Source organism: Cygnus olor, chromosome 3, assembly GCF_009769625.2.
Source record: "Cygnus olor isolate bCygOlo1 chromosome 3, bCygOlo1.pri.v2, whole genome shotgun sequence".
Classification (NCBI taxonomy): domain Eukaryota; kingdom Metazoa; phylum Chordata; class Aves; order Anseriformes; family Anatidae; genus Cygnus; species Cygnus olor.
Window position 1 is genome coordinate 33,777,480 of NC_049171.1, and position 26,053 is coordinate 33,803,532.

At 35.9% G+C, this 26,053-nt stretch overlaps 1 protein-coding gene across 1 annotated transcript in view; it reads left to right on the forward strand.

Annotated features, from left to right (window-relative positions):
• Nucleotides 1-26,053, forward strand: part of SENP6 (SUMO specific peptidase 6) — a 96,083-nt gene that overhangs the window by 62,814 nt on the left and 7,216 nt on the right. Inside the window, 15 exon segments of the mRNA XM_040550929.1 lie at nt 2,347-2,650; nt 3,603-3,652; nt 3,654-3,833; nt 6,296-6,466; nt 7,152-7,194; nt 11,269-11,448; nt 14,701-14,926; nt 15,063-15,078; nt 15,522-15,625; nt 15,718-15,800; nt 15,803-15,833; nt 16,680-16,802; nt 17,055-17,147; nt 21,867-22,300; nt 25,272-25,375. Of these exon segments, the coding sequence (XP_040406863.1) occupies nt 2,347-2,650; nt 3,603-3,652; nt 3,654-3,833; nt 6,296-6,466; nt 7,152-7,194; nt 11,269-11,448; nt 14,701-14,926; nt 15,063-15,078; nt 15,522-15,625; nt 15,718-15,800; nt 15,803-15,833; nt 16,680-16,802; nt 17,055-17,147; nt 21,867-22,300; nt 25,272-25,375 (2,142 nt within the window).

Here is a 26,053-nt window from a genome sequence, read left to right on the forward strand (position 1 = left end):
AACAAGCCACTGTTAAAAGTACAGCACAGGGCTGGATGAACTTTTACTCCTGTCCCCTAGGAAAGTTATGATTCGGTAGGATTGCACAGTTTGTGGATACGCTTTCTGGATATAGGACCTATTGTGTTAATCTGAGCTTTGTGTTTTGAGTAGAAACATAACTTTTCAGCAGCTTAATAGCTGATTAGAGGGGAGAAAGTATGGTTATGGACATATTAAGGGGATAATTATATTGCTATAAATTACAAATTCATAGATGAATATGAAAAACCAAAAGAAATCATGCTGCAACTGATTTTATTAGCAGAAATCTTTGTTTCTTTTTAAACAGGTTAAGAGTTTAATCTTTTACCTTAAATCAATTTAATCCTTTAACAGTGTTTTATGCATCTGTTGTGAACCATATGCTTTTTAGTGAAGCATGCACTGCGACAATATGTAGATGATCCATATAGGTGTTTATGGAACCTTAGAACAATTCAAATGTGTTAATTGTGGTTTTATGCCAGAGGAATTACAGACGACCAGCTGCTTGTCAGGCAAAGTGCAAATGGTATTCATCTTCCTATACTGTAACAGGTTGTATTTCTTAATTGTTAAAAATTTACAGAAGTTTTATAGGAGGGAGGATTGCATTTCGTATGTACTTAGTGAAAAACAAAAGTTTTGGATGCTAAAACTTACAGAGATAGGGCAGAGTCATAGAATATTTGTATTTTGCATATGATATATTATTCAAGTCATGAAGCTGATACAAGATACATTAGGTAGAACTCACCTGCTTAAGTAGTTATTCAACGTCCAGCTTAAAAAGAGTATGTCCTTCGGAATTAAACACGGCTACCCCTACCATCAGAATGCCTGCTCTCAAACCATGGAAGGGAATTATATTCAATTTTTGGTTTGTGCTTGAGGCGGAGGGCTGCAGTTATTCTGTACTTAAGGTCTTTGAGGTATGATAGGCTATTGAATATTTTCATGTCTGATTGAAATTCTTCCATGTGATCAACTGTATCTCTGTAAAAGGTACATTCTGTAACTCAGCATTGAGACACAGCACTGATACTCCTGTCACTTGCTATGTTATCCTACTACTCATATTTAAATGTCTGATAGGCTTTTTATACTTTTTTTCATCTGTTTTGCTATGGTATATATAGCTTTGTTAAATTGCAGAAATGTTGTGGAAAATAGTACGTTCTCTTTCTATAACTTTTTTTTTTAGTCTTGCTTTTAAAAAAGAGGACCCTACACTTCAGGAAATCCTCTTTATTGTTCACGGCTGGGGATGGGGTATGCAAATTGTGGTAGATACGTTTTGAAAACAGGTTCAGAAATTTGTTGTGGCTTTTAGAAGGTTAGCGTCTTCCATAGTTCACAGTAGAGTGAACTTCTGAAAGTGTCATTTGACCTCAGTGCTGCAGGAGACAATAATGTACATTAAATTTCAGTTCTAGGGTTGTCCCATATTCAGTTCAGTAGATACTCAGTAGCTTACATGTTACTATCAAATACACTTAGACATGGAAGTCCAAGTTCTGCGCTCTTAATAGGTAATACTCTTTATTACTTTTAATTAAGTAGGCTCTAGTAGATGTGAGAGAAACAAAACCCATCTCTTTGCAGTAATAATGATACAGCCTCCTTTTTTGTAGCCTGTTTCCTCTAGAAAGTCTGGGAAACACCTTTTCCTCAAGTCCTGTTTTCTCTTCTGTGATACTGGACTGTAGATCAATGTATTTCATTTTCTTCAAGTTTTTTAGAGGAGTGATTTTCTACATGGTTTGCCAGGCCATTAGGAGATGTCTTGGGAGGACAAATGAACTTAATGATTGAGGAGACTGCTTCTAGTTCTTAGCATTGCTCTGTTGATCCTCAGGTTACTTTATTTTTGTCCAATGTAACTATTTTTACAGAAATGATGTAACTAGACCTTCTTGCTGATGATGTTACATATGAACTATGATGCTGATACATATAAGCAGGGTGCAACCTTTTAATACAGAAAGAAAAAAGATAAGTCTGAACTGCTGAACATTAACTTGTTAAAAATTGCCACATTGCCAAATTTCTAAATGAAAAAAATAACTGAATTTTAATATTTGCTTTGAGTGTTTACTGTAACTGCTAATATACTGTTGTCAATTTTCATTCTGAACAGAAATGAAATGCAAACTTTGGAAATGATATCTTTGTTGATCTTAGTTACTGATCAGGGTTTGTTTTTTCCTTCCTTCTTCTTTTCTAGCTTTTGGAACCAATTGATTATTCTACTGATTGCCCAAATTGTGGGCGGGCAATGAAAACCAGACCAAATGCCGACATTGTGAAAATGTTTCTCTTAAGGATTTGCAAAAAGTCTCCAGACAAACTGGAACATTAGGTGAATCTATGGGACCTTTATCACGTTCTTCAATACACCAGAATTCAACAGGGCAAAAATCTTCAGGTACAGGGTTCAACACAAAGAAGTTTTATAGTTCTGCTGTCGGGAAAGGTCCAGCGGATATTCTACTGGGTAATGAAGTTGTAGGACATTCTATGTTACGACAGAATGGAAAAGTTGGTCTTATAACTGGGACAAAAAATACTAAAATTACAGGAAGCTTAAGACAGAGGAGTACAAGACCATCTGAACTAAATGATCCAAGTAAGTATCATTTCATGAATATAGCCATAAAATGAAAATGCAGAACATCCTGTAATGAAGAAACGTTCCACACAAGCTTACGTTATTTACTTTTGCCTGGAATTTTTTTGTGGGTATGTTTTTGGGGTGGGGACATAACATACTTTTTTAATGTCTTTTGTCATATACTGAGGTATTCTTTGAGAAAGGTGAACACTGGGGAAAACAAAAATTTTGTTTTTTTTTAAAGACTTAAATTTTACACTTTTTCTAAAAAGCATTCTTAGCAGAGTTGTCATCCATTCCCATGAAGAAAACAGTCTTTAACATAGTTTTTCTGTTTTTTTCTTTTTACTCATTGCTTCTCTTTTCTTCTGAGCTATAGATCTGAACACTGTCCAGGTTTTCTCATTTACTGAAACTTTGTTCTGTATAAAATGTTAATATTCGTTACTTTATCTGCGTGAACTCACATTAATTGATAAGCAGACAGGAACTGGAATTTGGAAATTATGGTTCTAGTTCTGTGCTTAGTTTATTAGACCATGTTGTATTTTACTGATTTGAACAACTTAAGTTATAACTTCTCTGGTCAGTTTTTCTTTACATTACCAGTGTTACATAACCTTTTAAAAATGAGCTCTTCAGCAAAGAGGGGCTTAAGTTAGACTTAAGCTGTATTGTTCACTGTCAGTTTTTTGTGAAATAGGGCATGGATGACTTCATTTCTGTGTCTAGAGGGAAACTGATGATACACGTTTCTCGTACAGCTAGTTATGGGAAATAAAAAGTGAGGGGAGAGCACCTGTGAACAGATTCCAAATAAATATTAATAAAAGTATAATATAATGATAAATGTGGACTGTTTTTGATACTGCAGGACAACTACATAAATTACTTCTAAGCTATTGCTTGCAAAGAAATTTCTGTTAAGAAAAATGTAGTGGTTGAGAATTTAATATTTTCTGTTTAGTTGTTTTGTCTAGTGATGATGATGAGGAGGAGGATAGTGGCAGCACTAGGAATGGAAAGCATTTCACCTCGTCCTGCAGATTCAGCCCGCTCCTCCCCAGCTCCTTCTACAGGAAAGGTGGAAGCAGCATTAAAGGAAAACAGTTGTGGAATAGAACAGAGAATAGGTAGTATTACAACAGAAACAGAAATTGCAGTCACACTACCAAGAAAAGCAAGAATGAAAGATCAGGTACTATTTCATACTTTGTTTAAAGAAAACAAAAATCAAATCATAAATGGGAAATGTAAAGGTTTGTCTTGCATTGTTGTAAATAGGCTCTATTTGATTGCTTATTTATCAGCTCAAATAGTATCTCTGCTTATATAATACTGGAAACATAAGAAAATTTGTTAAATTTGTCAAGAATTCATAATATTTGAATTATGCTTTTAACATAGATGTTTCTGTGTTGAATGCGTGCTCTTTGAGTCTGTATTGGGTACCTCTGTGAAACTGAAGGGCCATCTTAGTTTGCAGAAAAACATCAGTACTAGCTGTTTCTTGGTGAGACTTCGGACATAGGAAGTTAAAGGTGAAAAAGAAACGTTGGGAGCAATAGTGGCCCTTTACAATTAAAATACTTTGACAACTGTCCCAGTTAATAGCACTTACTTGAAGGATTTCATGGTGGGGCTTTTGTTTTTTAGTTGAGCACTACTGCAAGAATTGGATAAACAAAGACAAAAAAATGCACCATGAGCAGACTCCTTAAGTGCTGTCAAAGGGGACAGCTTTCACGGTATGTTAAAAACTTAACTACCTCAATAGTGAGCCAACAGGAAGAACAAATGCCCTGTGACAATTGTTGAATTACTACTACTGATTAAAATGATTCTTGGGTCACTTGACCAGTTCCACTCTTGAGGATTTGGTCCAACAAGAGTATTTGATTAGATTTCCACAGTCTCAAATTTTTTTTTCTGAGGTAGAACACTAAAGGATGTCAAAACCTTCATGCTAGGTTGAGATTAAAAAGCCAACATTCTACTACCGTAATTAATGAAATGGTGTGTGTATAATATGGTGGACAGATTGTCATCAGTATAACTGTGAGCCTCTCAGTGTACTATAAAGCTGTGGTGCTAAAAGCTTGGGCAATAAATAGTTTTGAATTTCCCTTATTCTGACATTATTTGCTGGATTAACGGAAAGTATTGCATCGTGAAAGCATGGGTGTCTCCTTTTATATGCACATGTTCCTCTTCACTCCCCTTAAACAACCAAGTGTTATATTGGAAATATACTGCATACTTGAGAAAAAAGTAGAAAAGAACTTTATTTTGAAAATGGGTATACAAGTGTTTTGTGTGAAGCTTAACGTAAACTTTGCCTTAATTCAAGAAAACTACCAAGAATTGTATCACTGTGTTTGTCAGCCTGAATTTAAAAAAAAAAAAAAAAAAAGAAAAAAAAAAAGAAAGCTTTAGGGTAGTTTGTTTTTTCTCTGTAAATATTAATTCATTCTTCATTCTCAGGTTACTCGAATATAGTGCCACTTCAAGATTTTCTGCGTTACTGCTCGTCTGTGATTTGAGTTTTGAGTTTTTAATAATGTTTAGGTAGTCCAGTAGACAAAGGGACAGCTATATTCAGTAAGAGTCCTAGGAAATATTTTAATTGCAGAGATCTAGATCCTCTTCCCTCTTGTTTTCTCCCCTGTATTTAAGTGAAGTATCCAAAAGAATATTATGAATTATGGCCAAGATAGGCTAGTGACTAGGGATGCTGAAATAACTCTCCAGATTTAATCATAATAGAAATACTGAGTCCCTTAAAAATCCTGTTGTGTGGGAGTTGAATTGTATTTTGTAACTGACAAGAATGTTTATTAATGGACAGTTTTATGAAATGAGAAAATAAATACCCAAGAACAAAACTGGAACAGAAAATCCTTCAAAAACGTAGAGCAATTTAAGCAATGCAATAGATAAATACATATTCTTCTCGTGGCTCTCAGCCAGCTTGCTTTCTTTTAAATAGTTTTTCCTAAGATTGTTCTGTTGGTAGACAGGAGGCTTAATTGAGATTAAAGCTTCAGTCAGCATCCAGAGATTTTCTTGAGCTAGAGCCAAACTCCACATGGCCTTTTCCTCAGTGTTAGTCTTCTGATACTGGATTCTGTCCTAAAAACATCTTAACAGTGCTGTAGAGTTCCTTTATGGATTTTTTGATTGTGCTTATTTATTTATATTTCTTGAAGAGTCTACTCCTAATGTTTTATTGCACTGTACTTCAGTAATAAATCAGTATTTTTAGTCACCAAAAGTCTGTGCTAATTTGGGATGCTTGTACAGCATTAACGTTTTTATATAAATAAAAGAAGTACATTTAAAAAAAAAAATGCTTATTTTGCTGGGCTGTACACTGTTTCAATACAAGTAACCAAATTGTTTTTTGGTGACTTTGAAACGTTAACAAAATGTCTACAAGTGTAAACTAACTTTTTTTCCTAAATCTCACAATATTAACATCAGGCCAAAAGCCTTTTAGGAGTTTTCAACCTTTTGTATATGGTTGAGGTGGATATTACAATACGTAGTCCTGTTGATTAACAAAAAAAGTAGCCAAAAAATTAATCTGTGCTTTTTAACGGCCTGTTTTAGCAATAAATCATAGTGAAAAATTCTGAAACCTTGAAAATTACTTTTCAGTTTGGCAACATTGTGTCTAACACTCCAATAAAACGTCGTAAACTTATTTCTCAAGAAATTGTAACTGAGACTGTACCTCTAACTTACCAAAGTCCGTGTGAAAGTGTCATTCTGAACTGTCGAAGTATACGAATAGGAACCCTACGAAGAATGGTAGTGGAACCTGTGATTGTAAGTAATCTTGTTATTTGAAAAAAAAAAAAAACACCTTTCTGTTTTTGATTGTTATTTTCATATGTGAACAATGTAGTATTTTGCCTTTATCTGTGAAATGGCAAGTCTGTCCCTAATTTCAGAGGCTGTGATTCACAAAGACGTGAGAACTATACTGTTGCATACTATTTAGTTCTGGTGTTAAATAGAAACATCACGTTTGCAAAACGCTTTCCTTTTCATTTGTTTATTTTGGGGTGGAGGTGATGGGGTGAATTATGGATTAGTGTTGCAAGAAAATTGAATGCAATACGTACCAAAAAAAAAAAAAAAAATTTTATAGATGGGGGAAGAATCGTGTCTTTTTCTGTATGTGTATAAATTTGCTTCTGTTGAACAATATTTTTTGTTCTTCAAAATTCTCTTTTGAAGATTTTATTCTCCCACTATTTTGTGGCATTTTTAAACCTTTTTGGAAACAGAGTACTTCAGAGACATCTGAAGTGTCAACAGTCAGTATGACTGAAGAGACATGGAAGAGCAAAAATATACTTGCTTCCTTGAGTTGTGCTAATTTTTGAATTACATTTTATTTTTTTTATTTTAAAATTTTAATTACTCGAGTATTAAGTTGTTAAAAGGCATTGAGTCAGTTTAGTTACGGAGAAGAATTGAAATCTTATTTTTGTATTGTCTTCCACAGTTTTGTCTGGATTATATCAAAATACGCCTAGAAAGTCAAGAAGGTGAGTACTTGTTTCATTTTATGTTAATGCTGAATACATATTTTTTGAATGAAGTGACTTTACCTAAAGGAATTAACAGGTAAATCATAATGAAATGTCAATTCTGGTTTTTTTGTGTTTAGTAAATTATATTCTGTGCTGGTAATCATCAGAAAAAAAATAATAATCTAGAGTATAAATCTGAGCTGAGCTGCCTGGTGAATAAAGGCAAAACAATTTTGCATTGTCTCTTCTACCTACTGACAGAAAGAAAATCCACAGATGGGAATTAGCAATTTGTGGTGAGCATGCAAATGGGCTTATTAGTTCTTTCCCCTCAACTTAGTTGAAGAGCTGTGGTGATTGGCAGAGATCTTCATTAAAACGGTTAATAAAAACCACAGGCAAGAAAAACCGCCTGTGAAGCATGTTACCTTTTATTACTTTGAGTTCTTCTATTTCAAATGCATAAATAGGGAGTAAAAAGTACACAGGGGTCTTACACCTTTCTTGTGTATATCTCCCTTTAAACTTTTTTCTCTAGCGTATAGCTTGTATATTTCATGCTACTGAAAAAAATAGTGCCATTGTGTAGGAAATGGCGAGCTTACAATTATTTCTCTGTTTTCTTTTTTAAAAATGTGGTCCTAGCTCAGTTTGCCTTTTGATATTTGTAAAAGGTAGCCATTAGTTTTTGTAATTACTATCATATGCTAAAAGCTGCCTTTCACAACCTGTAAAAATAAGCGTAGACTTTTCTCAGTTAGGTGATTGTTGCATCTAAGATATAGATGTATAGTTACTACTGTTTTTTTCATGCATTAACTGCATTAGCCACTTAAACCTACTAAAATTGGTAGAACGTGTCTATCAGGCATCTGCATGTGAATTTATTTCAGTGTGACTTGATCCTTCAATAGAACAAAAATGGAGACTCCTTAAATGCTGGGTTAATTGGAACATTTAGCGGTTTTCCATCTTTTTTTTTTTTTTGAGTTTTTCATCTGTAGGAGGGTGGGTGTATTCCTTGCTCCATTTCTGTTAACGTAATCATACCATGATTTGTTCTGATACAAGTTAAGGTCTTGAAATAAAAATTACACCAAATATTTTGTTTTTCTTGAGGTTGATTATGTTGGTCATGCTTTTTCAGGGAGAGGCAAATGTTTTGAACAGCTGTACGAACAGCAGTAGTGTCCTGCCCTGAGTTTGATTTTTGTGTGTATAAACACATGTCAAATTCTCAAAATGCTCTACATCCTTTGTCAGTTTTCTGCAATTCCCAATTGGCATTTCAAGGAAGCGGCTTTCTATTTCTAAATAGTAAAATAACTTTTCACATTGCCTTTAGTGATAAGTACTGTTGTCTATCATGTATCGGTGTTACAGGAAAATACAGTACACAGGTTGAATTGTTTATGGTGAAATGTGTTATAAGATGCCTATATTAAGGTAAAAGAATGGATGTAATTTAAATTTTTATCTGAGTAGTAGGTAAGTCTTCCTTTTACATAAAAGAGTTGCAATTCAGTATTCTCAACTGTAATGCAGACGCAGTTGCAAGGATAGAGAGATTTCTCCAAAGACTGAGCAGGTCATGTTTTGGCAAGGGCCTTCTATCTGGACATGGTTAGAAGTGTGCCTTGGTTAAATGGGTGAATCCAGTTTTAAGTTAGAATTGTTGTTACTTTGGGCTACCTATGAAAGTTGGAAGTGAAATGAACCTAATTAAGGAAAGTGTGTGCGTTGAGGAAAGAGAAAACTGAAGTATTACTACAGAGGAAGAGGTATTACAGGCCCAATCTTAGAAAGCTATTTTGTTGTTTGTTAGAAAGAGAGAGAACTCTTTACAGTCATTTATCCAGAGGGACTCAGCAAGCTGGAAAAATGGGCTGATAGGAACCTCACCAAGTTCAACAAGGAGAAGTGTAAAGACCGGTACATGGGGAGCAACAACCCCAGGCACACAGTTCATGCTGGGGGCCACCCAGCTGGAAAACAGCGTGGCAGAAACGGACCTGGGTGTCCTGGTGGACCCCTAGTTGACCATGAGACAGCAATGTGCCTTTGCAGCAAAGAAAGCTAATGGCATCCTGGGACACATTAGGCAAAATATTGCCAGCCGGTCAAGAGAGGTGATCCTTCTCCTCTGTTCAGCACTGGTAAGGTCCCACCTGGAGTGCTGTGTCTAGTTCTGGGCTCCTCAGAACAAAAGAGACATGGACAGACTTAAGGGAGTCCAACGTAGGGCCACCAAGATGATAAAGTTACTGTAACATCTCTGCCATGAGAAAAGGCTGAAAGCTGGGACTGTTCAGCCTGGAAAAAAGAAGGTTCAGGGGGATGTTATCAATGTCTAATAAATACCTGAAGGGAGGATGCAGAGAGGATGGAGCCAGGCTCTCTTCAGGGGTGCCCAGTGCCAGGACAAGAGGCAGTGGGCACACCCTGAAACACAGGAGGTTCAGGAAACACTTCTGTTCTGTGAGAGTGACTGAGCCCTGGCACAGGTTGCCCAGAGAGGTAGTGGAGGGACATGGTCCTGGGTAAGCAGCTTCAGGTGACCCTGCTTGATCAAGGGGAGTTGGACCAGATGATCTCCAGAGGTCCCTTCCAGTCTTGACTATTTGGGGATTCTGTGATAAACCTTCATTTACCTGCTAGCTTGATTGTCTCATATGTTAGTCTCCAGGGAGATAAAGGAGTCGGTGCAAGGAAATGGATTAGTTAGATCCATGTAGGACATATTTCTGCTGCTCTTTGCCTGATGAGATGAAAAAGTACTGTTACGAGCAATAAATCGTGCCCAGTCATCTTGAATGAAATGTGGTTGCTGCAGTCTGACCCAGAGCTGGGCTGCTGCTTCTCCAGCTAGTGGGATAGGGGAGGTTTAGAAGGAAAGGGGAGCTGCTTTGCTCAGCAGTAGCTGTAGGGGCCACCACTTCCAGTCTGCACTGAATACTTCAGTGTGGATAACTGCTGAGCTGCAGGCTCCCTTTCTATCCAATATGGGAGAATGAATTCATTTGCCAGCACGAAGGGAGGATGTAAAGGGCTGCTGCTGCACGTTGGCTGCTCAAACACCAAAATAAGGATAGGGAAAGAGTTCAGATGCCCGCCACTAATAATTAGTAACTGTTAATAATGGTAAGGTAGAAAGCAATTATACGTCTTTAACAAAAAAAAGAGGAATCTGGTTTTATGCAGCTTGTTCAGGGTCATGCAAATTAAGCCTTTTAGGTTGTAACCATTTAACTAATTTTTACTCACCATCTGTTGGGTCATAAATACAAGAAATTAAGAAAGGTCTTAGTTTATTCAGGAGTTCCCTGCTGTGTCTCTTCGCTTTTTACTTGGAAAGGAAGAGGAGGGGGACTTCGTTGCACTGGTTGTTTATTAGAAGGAATTTATGTTGGTTCCATTTTTCCTTCTATCCTGTCTAGGTATTGTTCCCTCAGGGATATAGTTACTCGGGTAGAGGTTGCCATTAACCATGTGATAGAATGGTAGAAGATGCCGCTAACTAAAGCTTTAAGTGACTCCCATTAACCATTTTTCTGATCTAGAAAAAATTACTGGCTTTGAATTTGGTGAAGAAAAAAGTTGAAGGAATTCTGACTTCCCGTATTTTTCCTTCAATTTTTATAATTCAATAAAACCCACAAAATACTCAATATTGGCATTTGCAGCATCAGATGTGTTAAAAACTTACTACATAGCTGCATTTCTCTTTTTTTAGTGATAAGTTGAGAGCAGGACTTTATTTCCATGGGCAATTAGATTATTTCTCTGCATGTATTTTTCTTTTCATTTTAAAGTTATTTTTCATAAGGAAATTGGACAAAGATAAATCTTTGAAGCAACTTTACAAACCTGTCATAAAATGTGTCATAGCAATATTTGCAAATTTAAATGATACTGGAGATACCGTTTTTCTGTGGAATAAGGACTAAATTAAAGTGGGTGAGAAGAAATTAAAACTTCATTTGAAAGTCAATGATCATGCTCTGAATTCTTGTTAAAATCCAGGGGGAATTATGAAGGAAATTATATATTTGACTAGGTTTTGATATATTTTTCATGATTTTCTTCTAGAATCGGACAGTGATACTCGAGAGATCAACCTGAAAACTTCAGAACTTACCAAATGTGAATGGTGTAGTGTAAGAAAATTGCCAGTAGTTTTTCTACAAACAGTACCATCAACCTGTAGTAGCCTAAGAGACCAGCTGAAAATGAGTAAAGATAATGTCTGGTACGAATGTAAAGGAGACAGTAAGTAAATCAATTTTAATCAACTATTTTTCTTTTGTATATGGGCATGTATTTGTATTACTATAACTTTTTTATATGGGCCTTCATATTTTTATGACTGCTTTTGGTATACTTACCTCCGCTTTCTGTTCTGTTCTGCTTACAGGCCTCAGTTTGAGTAGAAACTTGTGTGGGTTTGTGTATTTTTTTCCCCATATGATTGTAGTGATATTCTGATACAGACAAATACCTGCTTGGAAAATAAGTGGATTGTCTTCATGTATTTTTAATTTAATTTCAACATCGTTTTCCTCAAAGGTCTAGCATGTTAATATACACTCTATTTTTTAATTAGCTTACAGTCCTTTTCCCTTAAATAGCCTTTTCTTTAGGTTAAGTTTTGTGGTTATTTATACTTGCACTCAGCTTAACACATGCATGTATGTTCAAATGGAGGAAGAACTCCTTCAGCAGTCTCACTATTGTGTGTTTCCACGACAGAATACAGTTAGAATAGCCTCATCCACCTTTATAAAAGTAGGAACTTTAACACTCCTTACAGCTACAAAAATAGTTAGAGAGCATGTAAGGGGATGCCAGAAACAATCCTGGTAGCAGGGATTTTGACAGCAGGCAAACACAGGTGTTCGCAAGTGAACAACGGAAAAGCTTCCTGAGGGACCTCAGGAAGAAATACTTCCCTTTCCACATCTCTCAGCCTTTCTCCCTCTACCACTGCAAGCCTTTTTTCCGCTGAGACTATGGCTCTGAGCTAGTTTTTGCACCCAACTGCTTTATAGTCCTTGATATTTATGAATGCTTTATGATAACACAGTTACTATTTGCTTTCCAAGCAATGTAATTGCTTGAAGCCTGAATTCATAGCTGTGTAAGCAACATTGTGTAGGTGCCTAGTTCCCAAAACCCAGTTAGACATCTAAATTCTGTATGCAGTGAATTTGGAGGTAGACTGCTAAAGAACTGTTTTCACACCAGGTAGCATGCTTAGTTAAGAATAGGAAAGGGTTGCGTGTGTGTCTGAAACTCTTCTCTTACAGAAGTCTGCAGCTCTGAGTTAGCCTGCTACATGAGACTGGAATCTGCAGCTTGAATGTTAGTCCTATATCTGGGTGCCTAAGTCATTCTTCTTAGGGGCTTACTGCCTTTTTTATTTTTCAGATGATGTGAAGAGGTAGTATTTGTACAACAGCTGGTTGATCCAACTCATGTTCCCCAACTTCTGGTCAAGGTGTAGGCCAGGCTAAGCTGTTGAAGCTAAGCTACTGTACCAAAAGAGCATGAGAGAGTGGGATGGTGTTTTGTTCCCATAATATTCACCTGGGTAGAGAGGTTTTGGTTCATTTACATGATAGGGCCTGAAAGCAGGGTTACTCTCTTGTAGTTGATGAGCTCCCTTCTTCTGTGGGTGGGGTTGCAGATTCTGATCAGAGGGACATTTTAAATTACTTCCTTGTTAAGATTCATACTTTTTAAAAGGAAAACTGGTTGGCAGTGAATCAAAGAGCCTTAAGAGATTTCTGTTGCTATGGTAACCAAAAATCTGATCAGAGAAAAATAAGTGTTTCTTTTGTGAAATCGCCATCCCAGGCTTTTTTACATTTTATGTACTCAAATCTTATGTGTCTAGAATAAGAAAGCGTAATTTTATTAGAACTTCGTGCTAGTAGCGTGCAGCGTACAGTTCTGTATCCACTATTGAAAAAGCACCATGCTTACTTTTCCATCTAAGTCTTGAAACACCATCTCAAAAATACACCTTTTATTTGTTCTGTTTTGTTTTCTTTTCAATTTATTTTTCTAAGCAGTGGATTTAATGCGTGCTACCCTCAGTTAAAGTAGATTTTTTTTTTTCAACCTGTCACTATTTCTGAGAATCTGATGTCTGAAAGATCTGACGTAGATGTCAGTGCTGGGTACCCTTGTAAGTATGATTGTTATGATCTATTTAACTAAAAGGCTGAGGACCTCTGGGCTTGCATACTGTAATAATCTTCATGTGTAAAATTTTCAAAAGCAATAGTGTGTTACAGCATAGACTTCTGGATCAGGTTAGGACCATGAATCTACCCCCCTGAATCATGGGGTCTCATACGCGGTTTCTCCTTTAATTCCGTATATGTTGTCTTGGTTTTTTCTCTCTCTCTCTCTTCCTCTCTCTCTCTCTCTCTTTCTCTCTCTCTCTCCTCTCTCCTCTCTCTCTCTCTCCTCTCTCTCTCTTTCTCTCTCTCTCTCTTTTCTCTCTCTCTCTCTTTCTCTCTCTCTCTCTCTTTCCTCTCTTCTCTCTTTCTTTCTCTCTCTCCTCTCTCTCTCTCTCTTTCTCTCTCCTCTCTCTCTCTCTCTTATCTCTCTCTCTCGCTTCTTCTCTCTTCTCTCTTTCTCTTTCTCTCTCTCTCTCGCTCTCTCTCTCTCTCTCTCTCTCTTTCTCTCTCTCTCCCTCTCTTTTCTCTCTCTCTCTCTCTCTTTCTCTCTCTCTCTCTCTCTCTCCCCCCTTCCTCTTCTGCAGTTACATCTATCAGAAGCAGGAGAACAACAGGCCAGAACATTTTCTAAAATAAAATTGTATAGGGGGCTAAGTAGATGGGTAAATATTTAATATTTAAAAATATCTGAAATGAATATAATGAATACGTGAAATGACTATATTTCTATTCTGTTACATATGTTTCATGCTCATCCTCTGTCTTTTTTTGCAACCATTCTTATAATAATCATTGAGGCCACAAAAGCCCATCTACATTCTTAAAATATTTTCTTTCCTAATACATTTCCATAGATGAATGTATCTGTTGATTTTTGAGAGACCTCCTGTAGACTTCTTACAGTGTTGACCTAGGAGAAGTTAGTGCATGCAGTTTCCCTGTATGGACAGGAAATTATGCTGGATATGTAATTTCTGCAACTGTATTGGAATGGCAGCGTAGAACTGTAATAAGAAAAAGAAGTATTGTTAACAGAGTCTTAATGTCAGTAAGCAGAGAAGTTCTTAGTTCAAAATATGTTTTGGCTTTGCATTTAGTATGTGCTTTATGTACAAGGTATAATACTTCATATTCCTAAAGGCAAAAGTTGAATGTACACTTTTTGCAAACGTAGGTAGAAGGGATTGGTAGTTACTCCATCAGTCTGTCTGAATAATTGTGTATTGTCAGATGAAGCATACATGTGTTGGCCCATGGTTCTTTGAAATTTGTTTGTAACTGTGACACATTATTTTGTTACTAAATGAATAATTTTTTCTCTGCTTTGTTTTAGGTCAAGAAGAACAGTATATAATTCTGATTTTTGAAACTGGCCTTGATCCTCATGCAAATTCAATATTTGAAAAAATAATTACCGACATTGGTATTAGAAATAATATTTCTGACTTCTTTGTGAGAATTTCCTTTGAAGAAGCCAATGGCAGGCTTGTTGCATTTACTAAGTGCTTGGAAGACAATTCTAAAGGAAGCCCTTCTCATAGGGAAAACAAAATAAAAATGTAATTATTTTTGTCTATTTTAGAACAAAGTCATTATATTATTTGGATTAGAAATATACTAAAGATAGTGTGCTAGTCACTAAACAAACAAAAAAATTCTGAGAATTTCTGCTGGCTTTATAATAAGGATTCTCAGACTGGTCCATTGTAGGGTATGAGGTGCTGGAAAACTGCATTCATGATACTTTTTAGCATGTTTACATTGTTTATAAGTTTGTACACTGGTCCACAAATAATGTCATTTAAAATGATTAAGGGATGAGAAGTTTGTAGTATAATTAGACAACATAATTGTTTCCAAGCTCATCTACTGGTAAAATTTGATGTTTCAAATGAGAAATTAAGTTGCAGTTCTATAGTTAAATTTAATTAATGCTTTCTTTAAACAAAACTACCTCTTAAAGAATTTGAGAGTTTTGTGGTTCTGCAAGAAATGAGTACAGACATTACTGTAATAAATGAACTATGAAAGGAAAAGAAAATTGAAGTCCTTCTCAAAAGCAATGAATCTTACATCTGGATTTTCAAAGCTTTACTGTCTTTTTGATAAATTTGAGCACAGTATACAATTTAACATTGACTTCATTCTTGTAAGGTTGCTTCTGAGTCCAAAGTGCAGCAGCGAAATAAACAGTTATACTTTGATGATGAAGAAGAAATTGGAGAACCACATACAGTATTTATTGGTCCCATAGAAAAGTAAGATACTTTTCTTTGCCCTGTAACAATTTTCTGATTAGTATTATTATTTTGCATTTCATATTTATTATTAAATGTATTTTTTGTTCCAGGTTGATAGTTTATCCACCTCCACCAGCTAAAGGTGGCATTTCTGTGACCAATGAAGACCTCCACTGTCTAAATGAAGGAGAATTTTAAATGATGTTATTATTGATTTTTATTTAAAGTAAGTTTTTATTTCAAACCGGTTTTTAGTGTTCTTTTACCTTGAAACTTGAAAAAATTCTGACATTAACACTTCATAGGTCATTTGATAACACTTGGTATCCAGCTACATGTAATTCTGATTTTAAGGATTGTTTTGTGTTTTTTGCAAGAAATTCTGGTTCATGTCCTGTCCTGGTTTTGATGGTGACATTGTTCTCACTTGGAAAAAAGGTTCCTTAAAATCGCTTTGTATCTGAAGAGGAAATTGAACTAAAGAAGGAAAAATGCCTTTTTAAGTTCAGTTATTTTTTTCCCCAGAGTATTTGTGTTCCTTAGAGCCTCGTTTGTTTTGATTAACATAATACATAAATTAGTCTTTTGGTGTCACTGATGCCACAGATGTTAGAAGCATATTAAATTGTTATATGCCTGCTCTGTTTATGCTATGCATAAGGTGGTGTGTGTGTGTAATTTTCAGTATATTGAAATAATTTAGAGGTGACAAGAAAACTACTGCAAAAGTCTGGGGAGTGTTGGAGATTTAGTATCTCAGTTAAAAATATTTGTCTGTCTATGTAACAAACTCATTGAAAAATTGTTTACTTGACATAATATAAAAATAAACAGAGCAGCAGCAAAACAACTTGTTGCTTGAGCATATCGCTTAATACCTTTAAATACTGGCACAGATATTGGATTAATGAGTTCCTGTGATTAGTTAGCCCTGATAGTGTTATAGCTATTTCAGTTTTATGAGAGGCTGAAACAATTTGGTGGGGGTGGTACTAGTGTTGGCAGAACTTTGTACTCATAAATACTTTGAATTAACACCTCTGACTTTTTCATTTTGTTTTAAACTAATCAGGTATTTGGTACTTGAAAAACTAAAAAAGGAAGATGCTGATAGAATACATGTGTTCAGTTCATTCTTCTATAAACGCCTTAATCAAAGAGAAAGAAGAAATATTCATGAAACTTCAAACCTCTCGTAAGTCTGTTGATAAGTACATATTACCAAGAGCTGAATACAAGGAGGACTACAAGAACGGATGTATTACAGAGATAAAATCCTTACTGACAGTATGATGCCAGCAGAACTCTAGGAAAGATCCACACCTATATCAAATATAGAATATGTCTTAAAAATCCTAAGAAACTGTTAATGTGAAAATATATGGAAAGGCAGTCTTTCAATGAAAATAAATCACCCTACAAATCACATTTGGCTTTCTTCTTGCAGAATACAACAAAAACGACATGGGCGAGTAAAAACATGGACACGTCATGTTGACATTTTTGAGAAAGATTTCATTTTTGTTCCTCTTAATGAAGCGTAAGTAACCATACCTTATTACCAGATATACGTGCTAAAAGCTTAAGCTTTGTAGTTCTAAAATAGAAAGTTATGTTGTAGTGTGACTTGAAATTCAAAATGAAGAGAATAAACATCTCTTTACAACGATAAAAACAAAATCTTAATGTGACACACTGCAATAGTATAAGAAATATTTGGCAATATAAAGACTAAGCAAAAATTAACTTTTCTGAATAGTGTTTCCAGGTTTTTTCTCTGTTTCTTTAGCATTCATTCTTCTAAACTGTTGTTGTCAGTAACTTTTGAGTTTGCTTGTTTTTGGTCTTTACTTCTTCTAATTAGATCTCTTTGGTATAGTTAACATCATCCTCTAGTTACAATAAACCTATTGGACAAAAATATAATTTAAAATGTCTAAAGCCCTGTATTAGGGTTTTTTATTATTTTCCTTTATATCCCTTTGTCCCGATGTTTTTCTTGAGTAAGGAAGCAGACGGTTTGCATTCTAATAATTGTTAAGGATTGTTAATGATGCTTGCTTTCCTTGACATCAGGGCAAGTTGTCACAAACACATATCTACGTTTCATGAAATGAATCCAAGCAGTCCTTAAGCCAAAATATTTAGGAAAGTTAAATTCCTGCATTTTAAAGATATTTAATAATAAAAATCCATTTTAAAAAAGGACAGAGTTGTAACTGATGTTTTCATAGGCAAAACAAACTGATCTTATGCAAATTCAAAGAACATTTTTCTAATTAAAAGTTCTTCAAAGAAACTTATCTAAATACCATGCTGTTGTGCGGTGGGAGGAAAAATTCCTGAATTTTGAGGTCAACTTTAAAGTTTTTTTGATGTAACTCACCATAGATCTTTTTTTTTTATAAAATCCCAAGTAAATCTCTTACAAAGCTGTTCACAAACACTAAGCTTGGATTTTGAGATGCTATGACTTCTGTACAGCGATAGGAAGACAGACAATCCGTACATGATGAAAATGACTAGAGATGTGACATTCCTCCTATCTACTGCAAATTTAATCCTTACCACCTCTCCCTCTGAAGCTTTAAGTACCAGAAATTTGAAGGGTCTGTCATTTAAATTTTAGTTGCCTTAGATTTTATTATATTTTCCTTCCCATCTTCCTCTCATGTCAGTCACAGGATTGTACTTTGGAGTAGGTTGGTCTCATGGACTCATCTGGTAGTGGTTTGAGCATGACAGGTGTACTCTTGGAGTACATCTTTAGGGTTAGTTGCATCTGGAAATGATCCTGTTCACACGTTTTGGGACTGTCTTACACTGTCAACTGAAACTTGGTTAAGTGGTGACAATTAGGACATTTGTTTCAAAAGCAGTTTCCTGATCCAAACTGAAATGCTAATAAAAATGTACTGCAAGAACATTGCAGAGCATAAAAAAACCAAGGGTGTGAGAAGGTGGTGTTCTTGTGTTTTTGTTTTGTTTTTGACCTGCCTCCTGGTAACAAAAGCTTAAATCTTCCATATTACCTTTTAAATTTTAGTTTATTCTTACTAGCAGCTAGTATGAAGGCTTCTAGGCATCTATCCTAATAACAGAGCTCCTCATTTGATAAGTTTTGTCTCCTTTCATATATTGCCATGACACAGAAGAATAGCAATATTTTACTAGGCTACTGTATATTTGACTACTCTTTTCCATATCTTCTTGTGCTTCAGTGCTGCTCAAGAGTAGACAGCTGGAGTCAGCTTAGTTCTCAGGTCAAAAAATATTTCAAGATTTCATTAAAGCTGGTTACTTTATTGCAAACGTCTTTCTTACGTTGATACACAGCTATTTATGTTAAAGTCACTTGTAAATCCTGTTTTTATCTTTATTTACTTAAATACCACTTCGGGTGCATCATAGCTTCTCTGATACAGAACATTTTATTTTTAAAATTAAACATACTGGTAACAAAAGAGGTAATAAATAGCATTGTTGGTTTTTGCTTCTTCTAGATTTCTATAGTTTAATTGGCAAAAAATACGAAGGATTTCTGATCTGGTTAGCAAATGTGGTATAGACCCTGTTTTGTGTAAGTTACAGTCTCATGTAGCATTCTGTTGCTGTGTATGTAATGTGTAATAAAATACATTGCTCCTGGACTTCATCTGTTAATAGGACTGTGAAACCTTGCTTTTGTGTAAAACCACAAAAATGTTGCAAAACAACATTTTTAATACACTTGTGTTGTTGATTTGTATATTAGTTGCATTCTTAGTCTGCAGTCTTTCAGATTTGCATGTCTTAAGATGAAGGCTGTGGGATGGGACCTGAGGTCTGTGCTAAGGTGCAGGTTTTTCAGAAGCTCCCTCGTGTGACTTCGTGTTATGCAATTTCCCCATGCTTCTCTTCCTCGCTTGCAAAATGAGGACTATCACACTTCGTGTTGACACAAATGGACACGTTCAGATGCTGCATGTTCAGTAGAATAGAACTCCCAGCTGCTGGGTGGTTAGCTGCCTATTTTTTTTTGTAATCCAGTTATTGCCTCATAGCTTTCAAGGATTAACAAATACACCAGGAGCACAGAGAATCAGTGGTGAAGATGGAGAGCCAGTGGTGTGCAGAGAGCAAAAAGCATGTGTCATTCCATGTATTTTTGGACAACCATGTTTTCAGAATTTTTTCAACATGCCTTTGCCAGGCCATCTGTATGTGCAAACTAATCTGGTTTAATAATTCTTCCATCAGTTCATTCCTTGTCTTGATAGATTGTGATTATGTAACTCACATACAGCCTTGATTGTGAGCATGCTTTGACTAGGGTAGTTGTCTAGTGTCTCCCAGTGTTTGTGACTCAATGCATTGCAGCACTGCAGGTATTTTTTCAGGATTTTGTCACCTGTTTTAGTGCTGGTAACTAGTCCTTGCAAACAGAACTTTTTCTGAGTGATACAACATCTCATCAAATGTACGGAAGAGTTTCTTTGCTTCCAGTGAGAGGTCTGCATCCATTACCATTCATTAACTGTCTCAAACCTGAATTTGTGGTAAATTAGTCAGTGGTTGAGAACCAATCTCAGTTTCTTTTCTTCTTTGTGTCTTGAATTGAGTAGTCCATGAGACAAGTTATTCTAGGATTTGAGAAAAACTTGAGAGCTTCTCTCACATCATAGGAATACTGCTAATGGTTCCTCTTGATAGTGCTTCTCTTGTGCTGCTTAGAACAATGTTTTCTTTCTTTTAGGACATGGCTGTTTATTCTGGCATTTGTTTTAGGAGACCGTGCTAGAAATACTTTTTTTGGAGTTGCTTAACTTCAGCATCTACTTCTATAAAGTCTTTTAGATTCTCCCACAACCATTAGTTTAAGGAATGTGGGTTCACCTGAAAAGTTCAAAGAATTGCAGTAAGTGGAGGTGGCCAGGATGAATGTAGGGGAGAACTAATTTAAGAACAGAATGGCTGACTTGACCATCAATATTTTTGGGAGTATATTTTTGTTCAAGTCTGCAGTGGAAATAGCTTGTTCCTTTAAAAGTTGCAAGCTATTTTCTTTTCAAATCCAGGTTAATTTGCTACTCTATTTACATAACTGGTACATAAAGCATATCTTGTAATAGGATATGCTCAAATTCCAAGGTTTGGCAATACTTAATAAATTCATTTACTAGGTGTGGTGAATCATTCAAGACAAAATGCCTCAATATTTAACGTATTGCTTTCAAAAGCTGTTTACTTGAACTGCCACTGACTTTTGATGGAATTCAGACTCATAATCATCTAACTAATTTTTTAATAGATCAGATGTGCATTTTAGCTACTGCTTTTTCATTTTTCTAAAGCATATTGAAACATGGCTTTGTCTGCATAATACATAGCTCGGTTCTGTTTTGTTATGTGCTGTAGGAAATTAGAGGACCTTCAGAAAATTTCTAAATAGGGTCAGTATATATTTACTTGCAATGCCACAATACCTGAATTACCTGCTGTTCCATTTCTGATTGAGTGGCAAATAAGTCAAGTCTGAAGTGGTAAGAAGATAAGGAAGGAGCTGGGGCAAAACTTATTTCCTGTCTTCATTTGGTTTGGGGGATATGACTGGTTTTGATCCTGAAAGGGTTAGAATGGCAATTTTCTTCCTTGTAGTTCTGTGAAGGGTGAGTAAGACGACAGGGTTGTGTTGTGGTTGATAGCATTACACACATTCTTTTCTCCCCCTTTTTCTTCACTGGTGGCAGGATTGCTTTTAAAATGGGAAGTGTCATATAAAACTAGAAAATCTCACAGGTGGAAGAATTCAGGCAACTCAGTTGTACCATTGACCTAACTACTTTTACTGTCAGTGGTGAATTTTTAGAAAACTTTATACAGTCATAAAACATGACCTCTACAGCCTCTAATTAACGCTGTGATAAAGAAAACATTTGAAAAGAATTAAGCTTTAATTCAAAGGAGGAGGAGGATGTATAAACTGTCAACAAATGGAAATAATATTTAGACAGCACCTGTTCTCAACTAACTGCATCATGTTAATACATATTTTGGTGACTGCTGGCATGGAATGATCCTCCCTTTAAAGAAAACTGAATGTTCAAGTAAAACCTGCACAGGAAAGTGAACAGCTATTGCAGTCTGTTGATTATGGGGAACAGGCTTCAGTTCTGTGTGCTTGTATGTGCGCAGCGTTTTTGTTTGCTTTTACCAACTTCAAGTTTAACACTGAATATTAATGTAATTGCAGGTTATTAATGTATTTTTTCCTTTGCAGTGCCCACTGGTTTTTGGCTGTCATCTGTTTTCCTGGTTTAGAAAAACCCAAATATGAACCAAATCCCCACTATCATGAAAGTGCTGCAACGCAGATAAAATCTTCCTCTTCGGATGGAGAAAGCAACACACCATCTCCTTTGCCAAATGAGTTCGATACCCAAAACTCGCCTTCCAAGTCTACAGCAAAGAAGACGTTGACCAAAAAGTATAATACAGCTTTAATTGACCCAAACACTGAAACAGAGGACAGTGAGTCTTCGTGTTGTAGAAGAAGTCCTTGTAGGGGAAAAAGTGGCTTCAAAAAACTAAGTCAAATAGACAGCGATGTGGAAGAACCTAACACTGTGGAATTAGCATGCCATAAACTTGACCATAGGACTCCAGATGAAAACGGTATACAGGGTGAATTCACAACTGCTAGCCAGTCTATGGGTATGTAATTGTAAAAACACACATTTTAGTGTAAATTTGGAAGCTTCACATCTGTTACTACATTTGCAGTTGTGTAAACATTGAAAGTTGAGTAGTTTGTGGCTCAAGTTTGAAGGCTGGCAATGTAAGTAATTTACAGCCATTGTGTAAGAAGTTTCTGTGTTCATCTCTCATCGCATAAGACTGGAGAGAAAACAGTTTACCCAAATCTGACGAATTTGTCAGATTGTTTTCTCACACAAAATCATTTTCTAAATGTCACTTAATTTGCATCAGATGAGACTGGAATTGTTAGGGAAAGAACAGTAGTTGCTGATCCTTTGACCATGGACCCTCATAATATATATGCATGGGGCAGCTGAATTAAGATCATGAGGAACTTTAATTCCATTGTCTTCTGGAGTCTGAGGTTTCACTTCAACAAGTTCTCTAATGTTCTGTTGGAAGGCATGCGAAAAGACTGAGAAGAAAACAACAGAAAAAAAATTCAGTCATGTGATTTCCGTGTTACATTTAGAGAGGCTTCCTCTATGCATCACTTTTGTGGAGGCTGACAGCAGTAGTTTTAGTCATCTGGAATAGCATTTGTACAAAAGCGAACAAAGGAGCTGACATAATTTTAAAGACAAATGAAGGAATTGGGAAAAGGTTGTTTTCTCTGCTCACAGTTTGTTTTCCCGTGAGGCATAGAGTACAAAACAGCTGGTCGTGAGAAAACTTCTATGTCAGGCACTGATAACATTCCTACTGACTTAATTTGCACATAGTAAATAATTGTGTAGTTTATAGTACAAGGTCTGAAAAGACTATTAATCATATGGTCTAATCTGTATACTGCAGGCCATTACATCCAGTATCTTTGGGTGTAAACGATTTCCCACTTTCTAATCTAAATTTATTCCTGGCTAGTTTATTCTTCTTTTGTGGTAACATTGTCACTACTAGCAGCTCTGTTTTTCTTCTTACAGGGAGATAGGTAGGGAGTTGTTGTTTGGATTTATTTTTTTCATTCTGTACGTGATTATCGCAGTCTGATATTGCTGCTGTATATGGTCTCACCTGCCTTGGATGCTACTATTGTTACTATTGTTCCTTGTCTGTAATTAGTGAGGACATTCTTTATCAAATATATTTTTGCTAGGATAACATTTCTTTCTTTTTAATGGCTGCATTGTATTGGTGGCTGGCTGATGGTCATTCTGTCAAAAACTGAAACACTCAGACTTCGTTGCTCAGCTATGGCAGATGATGCACCATGTGATCAGTGCAGACGTTGGTAATGGTCCCAGTCCAGGTTTAAGAGAGAGATTCAATTCAAAGTTGACACTACAGCAACTAAATTCAGATGCACTACAAACCTAACTCCCTTATATCAGATGGAAGATGGGGTTGCAGGCCTTCAATATTCTGCTCAGTCTTCAGCTGTTGCTCTAGAAGGGTATGGGTCCTAACTCTTGACTGCCAAAGCTATGTGCGAGATATCTGAAGATATCTCAAAAGGCAGCAGCTGCCTCTTTCATAGTATAGTCAGTGAACTATAAGTGAGTTGTTCAGTTGAGTTGCTCTCTGCTCTGATTAAGGTCTCCACTGCATATTGTGAGACCCTAGGTGCTTACTATACATGGGAGCTTAAACATCTTGATCTCAGACTAATTTGTGGTGTCGGACTTGTATATCAGTAGAAGTTGATGCCAAAATAACTTTGAAGAGATCATCCAAAATATATATTTTTTATTACTTAACTAATTCCCCACTTTTTATTGTAGGAAGGTTATCCAGTTCTTCTTGTGTGATCTGTGATTATTCTTGATACCATTTCTTATTTTTTAGGACTGTCAGCAGTAAGTCACACTAGTGTGGCCTACTTTCTGTGCTGAGGTCTTTTCAAAGACACCGAGTAAGATTAATTCCCAAGTTGGTCCCTATGGAAATCCACTGGTAACCTCATTCCAGACTGTTAGTTCAACTTCAAATGCAGATCTTCTCCGACTTTGTTAGCTAGTTCTTTGCCCTATTTACTGTTCTTACAGAAAAATCCTGGGTTGCTTTAGTAACTAATAGGTCCTTCAGTGACACCAGAACCAGCATTTTCATTTTTGTGTTTGTTTAGATATATTATACAGCCCTTTCCTAAGAAAAGTTTTCTTAGGAAGTTACCAAGTTCTGCTGGCATGAGTTATACATTTATCATTTATTTTCACATAGTTAATTACTTTTCCCTTCAAAAGCTGTTCTGAAGACTTGTATGGTAGTATAGGAGGACTAAAGAGCCTGTAGCTGTCTGTTTGCATCCTTCACAGGTTTAGCTATAACATTAATTGTTCTTTTTATTTTCTGATAGTTTCCCACGCGAGTAAATATGTAAAGGTGTAGGGAGTGAATTTGCAGATATATTCTTTTTATGTAGCAAACAGTGAAGTTTCACAAACATTTCATATCTGTTGCTCCCAGAAGAGCTGATCCTGCATTTTGCCCTTCCTAGCAGCATGTTCCCAATCTGCCTTGTACCAGCAGAAGTCATCATAAAACTGCACTGCAAATCTGACCAAGGAACTCATTCAAATTAAAAATACTGAGCTTTTGGCTGACTTTCTCAGTCTGGTCCACTGTGTGTGGATATATTTTGTGTCAAAGGCAAGGAGAACTACTTAGGGACAGAATGAGACTTCCTCTTTTGGTAGCAGGACCAGTTATTGTTGTAAAGGCCTGATGGAACTACAGTGGTAATTTCATGGTGTATTTTAGTCTAGGTTATTGGAACTTTTTAAGCGTTTCACAAAATAAGGAATAATCTTTGCTGTATTACTTAGAAAAAACTTTTCCCTTTGGGTTTATTATTTACATGAATAAAATACTGCTTGTCAGCTGTAGAGCAGTTATTGTGAGCAACTCAGGTACTTAAAATTAGTTTGGTCTTCAATGATATGTAGCATTCGATGTTTAAATATATTACTGTCTGTGATTGATACAGATGGATTGCACAAAATCAGGCTAAACTACAGTGAAGACTCAGCTGATGGCAGTAAACTAAATGAAGATGAGTTAATAGATTTTTCTGAAGACCAAGATAACCAGGTAAAGTATTTAGCAATTTTATCTGGGAAAGGCAGACTGTTGTGTTTCATTTTCAATGGGTAGTTTAAAAGCTTTTATATACATTGTAAATGTGCATTGTCTAAAGCTAATTATCTTTACAAATGTCAAATCCAAAGCGCTGTTTACCTTACAAAAATTTAGAAACTAGCAAACGGGAGAGGATTGAACATGTGTTCGTTAAACTGTTCAGCAGGAAACTGCTGTTCTGATCCTGCATTTAATGTTGTGTGGGTCTTGTGCATTATGACAATATCATACAATGATTTTAGTGTAAACTCTGAAAGTCAGCAACTCTCTCTAATCTCCCCAACCCCCATGTTTACCAGTATACCCAAGAGCAAGTTACTCTTATTTTTATAGCTACATTTTTTGGTGTAAACAGATGCATTTATAAGTAGGTGTTAACTCTTCTGTTGCATTTAGTCATTGTTTCTCCTAGTCACATTTAAACAATGTGGGTTTATAGTCAAGTAGTGTTCTTCAAGTTCAAGACTTTTAGATTGTAGAGATGTGGGAAGTCTCTGATCATTCGTTGTCCTTCATTGATTCACTTCTGAGTATAAGAGCGTGATTTCATAGACCTGTTGCTTCTGCAGTGTAAGTTCAGTGTGAACAAGGTAGAAGTTAAACAGTTGCTCTTCTTAATTGGCCTTTCTG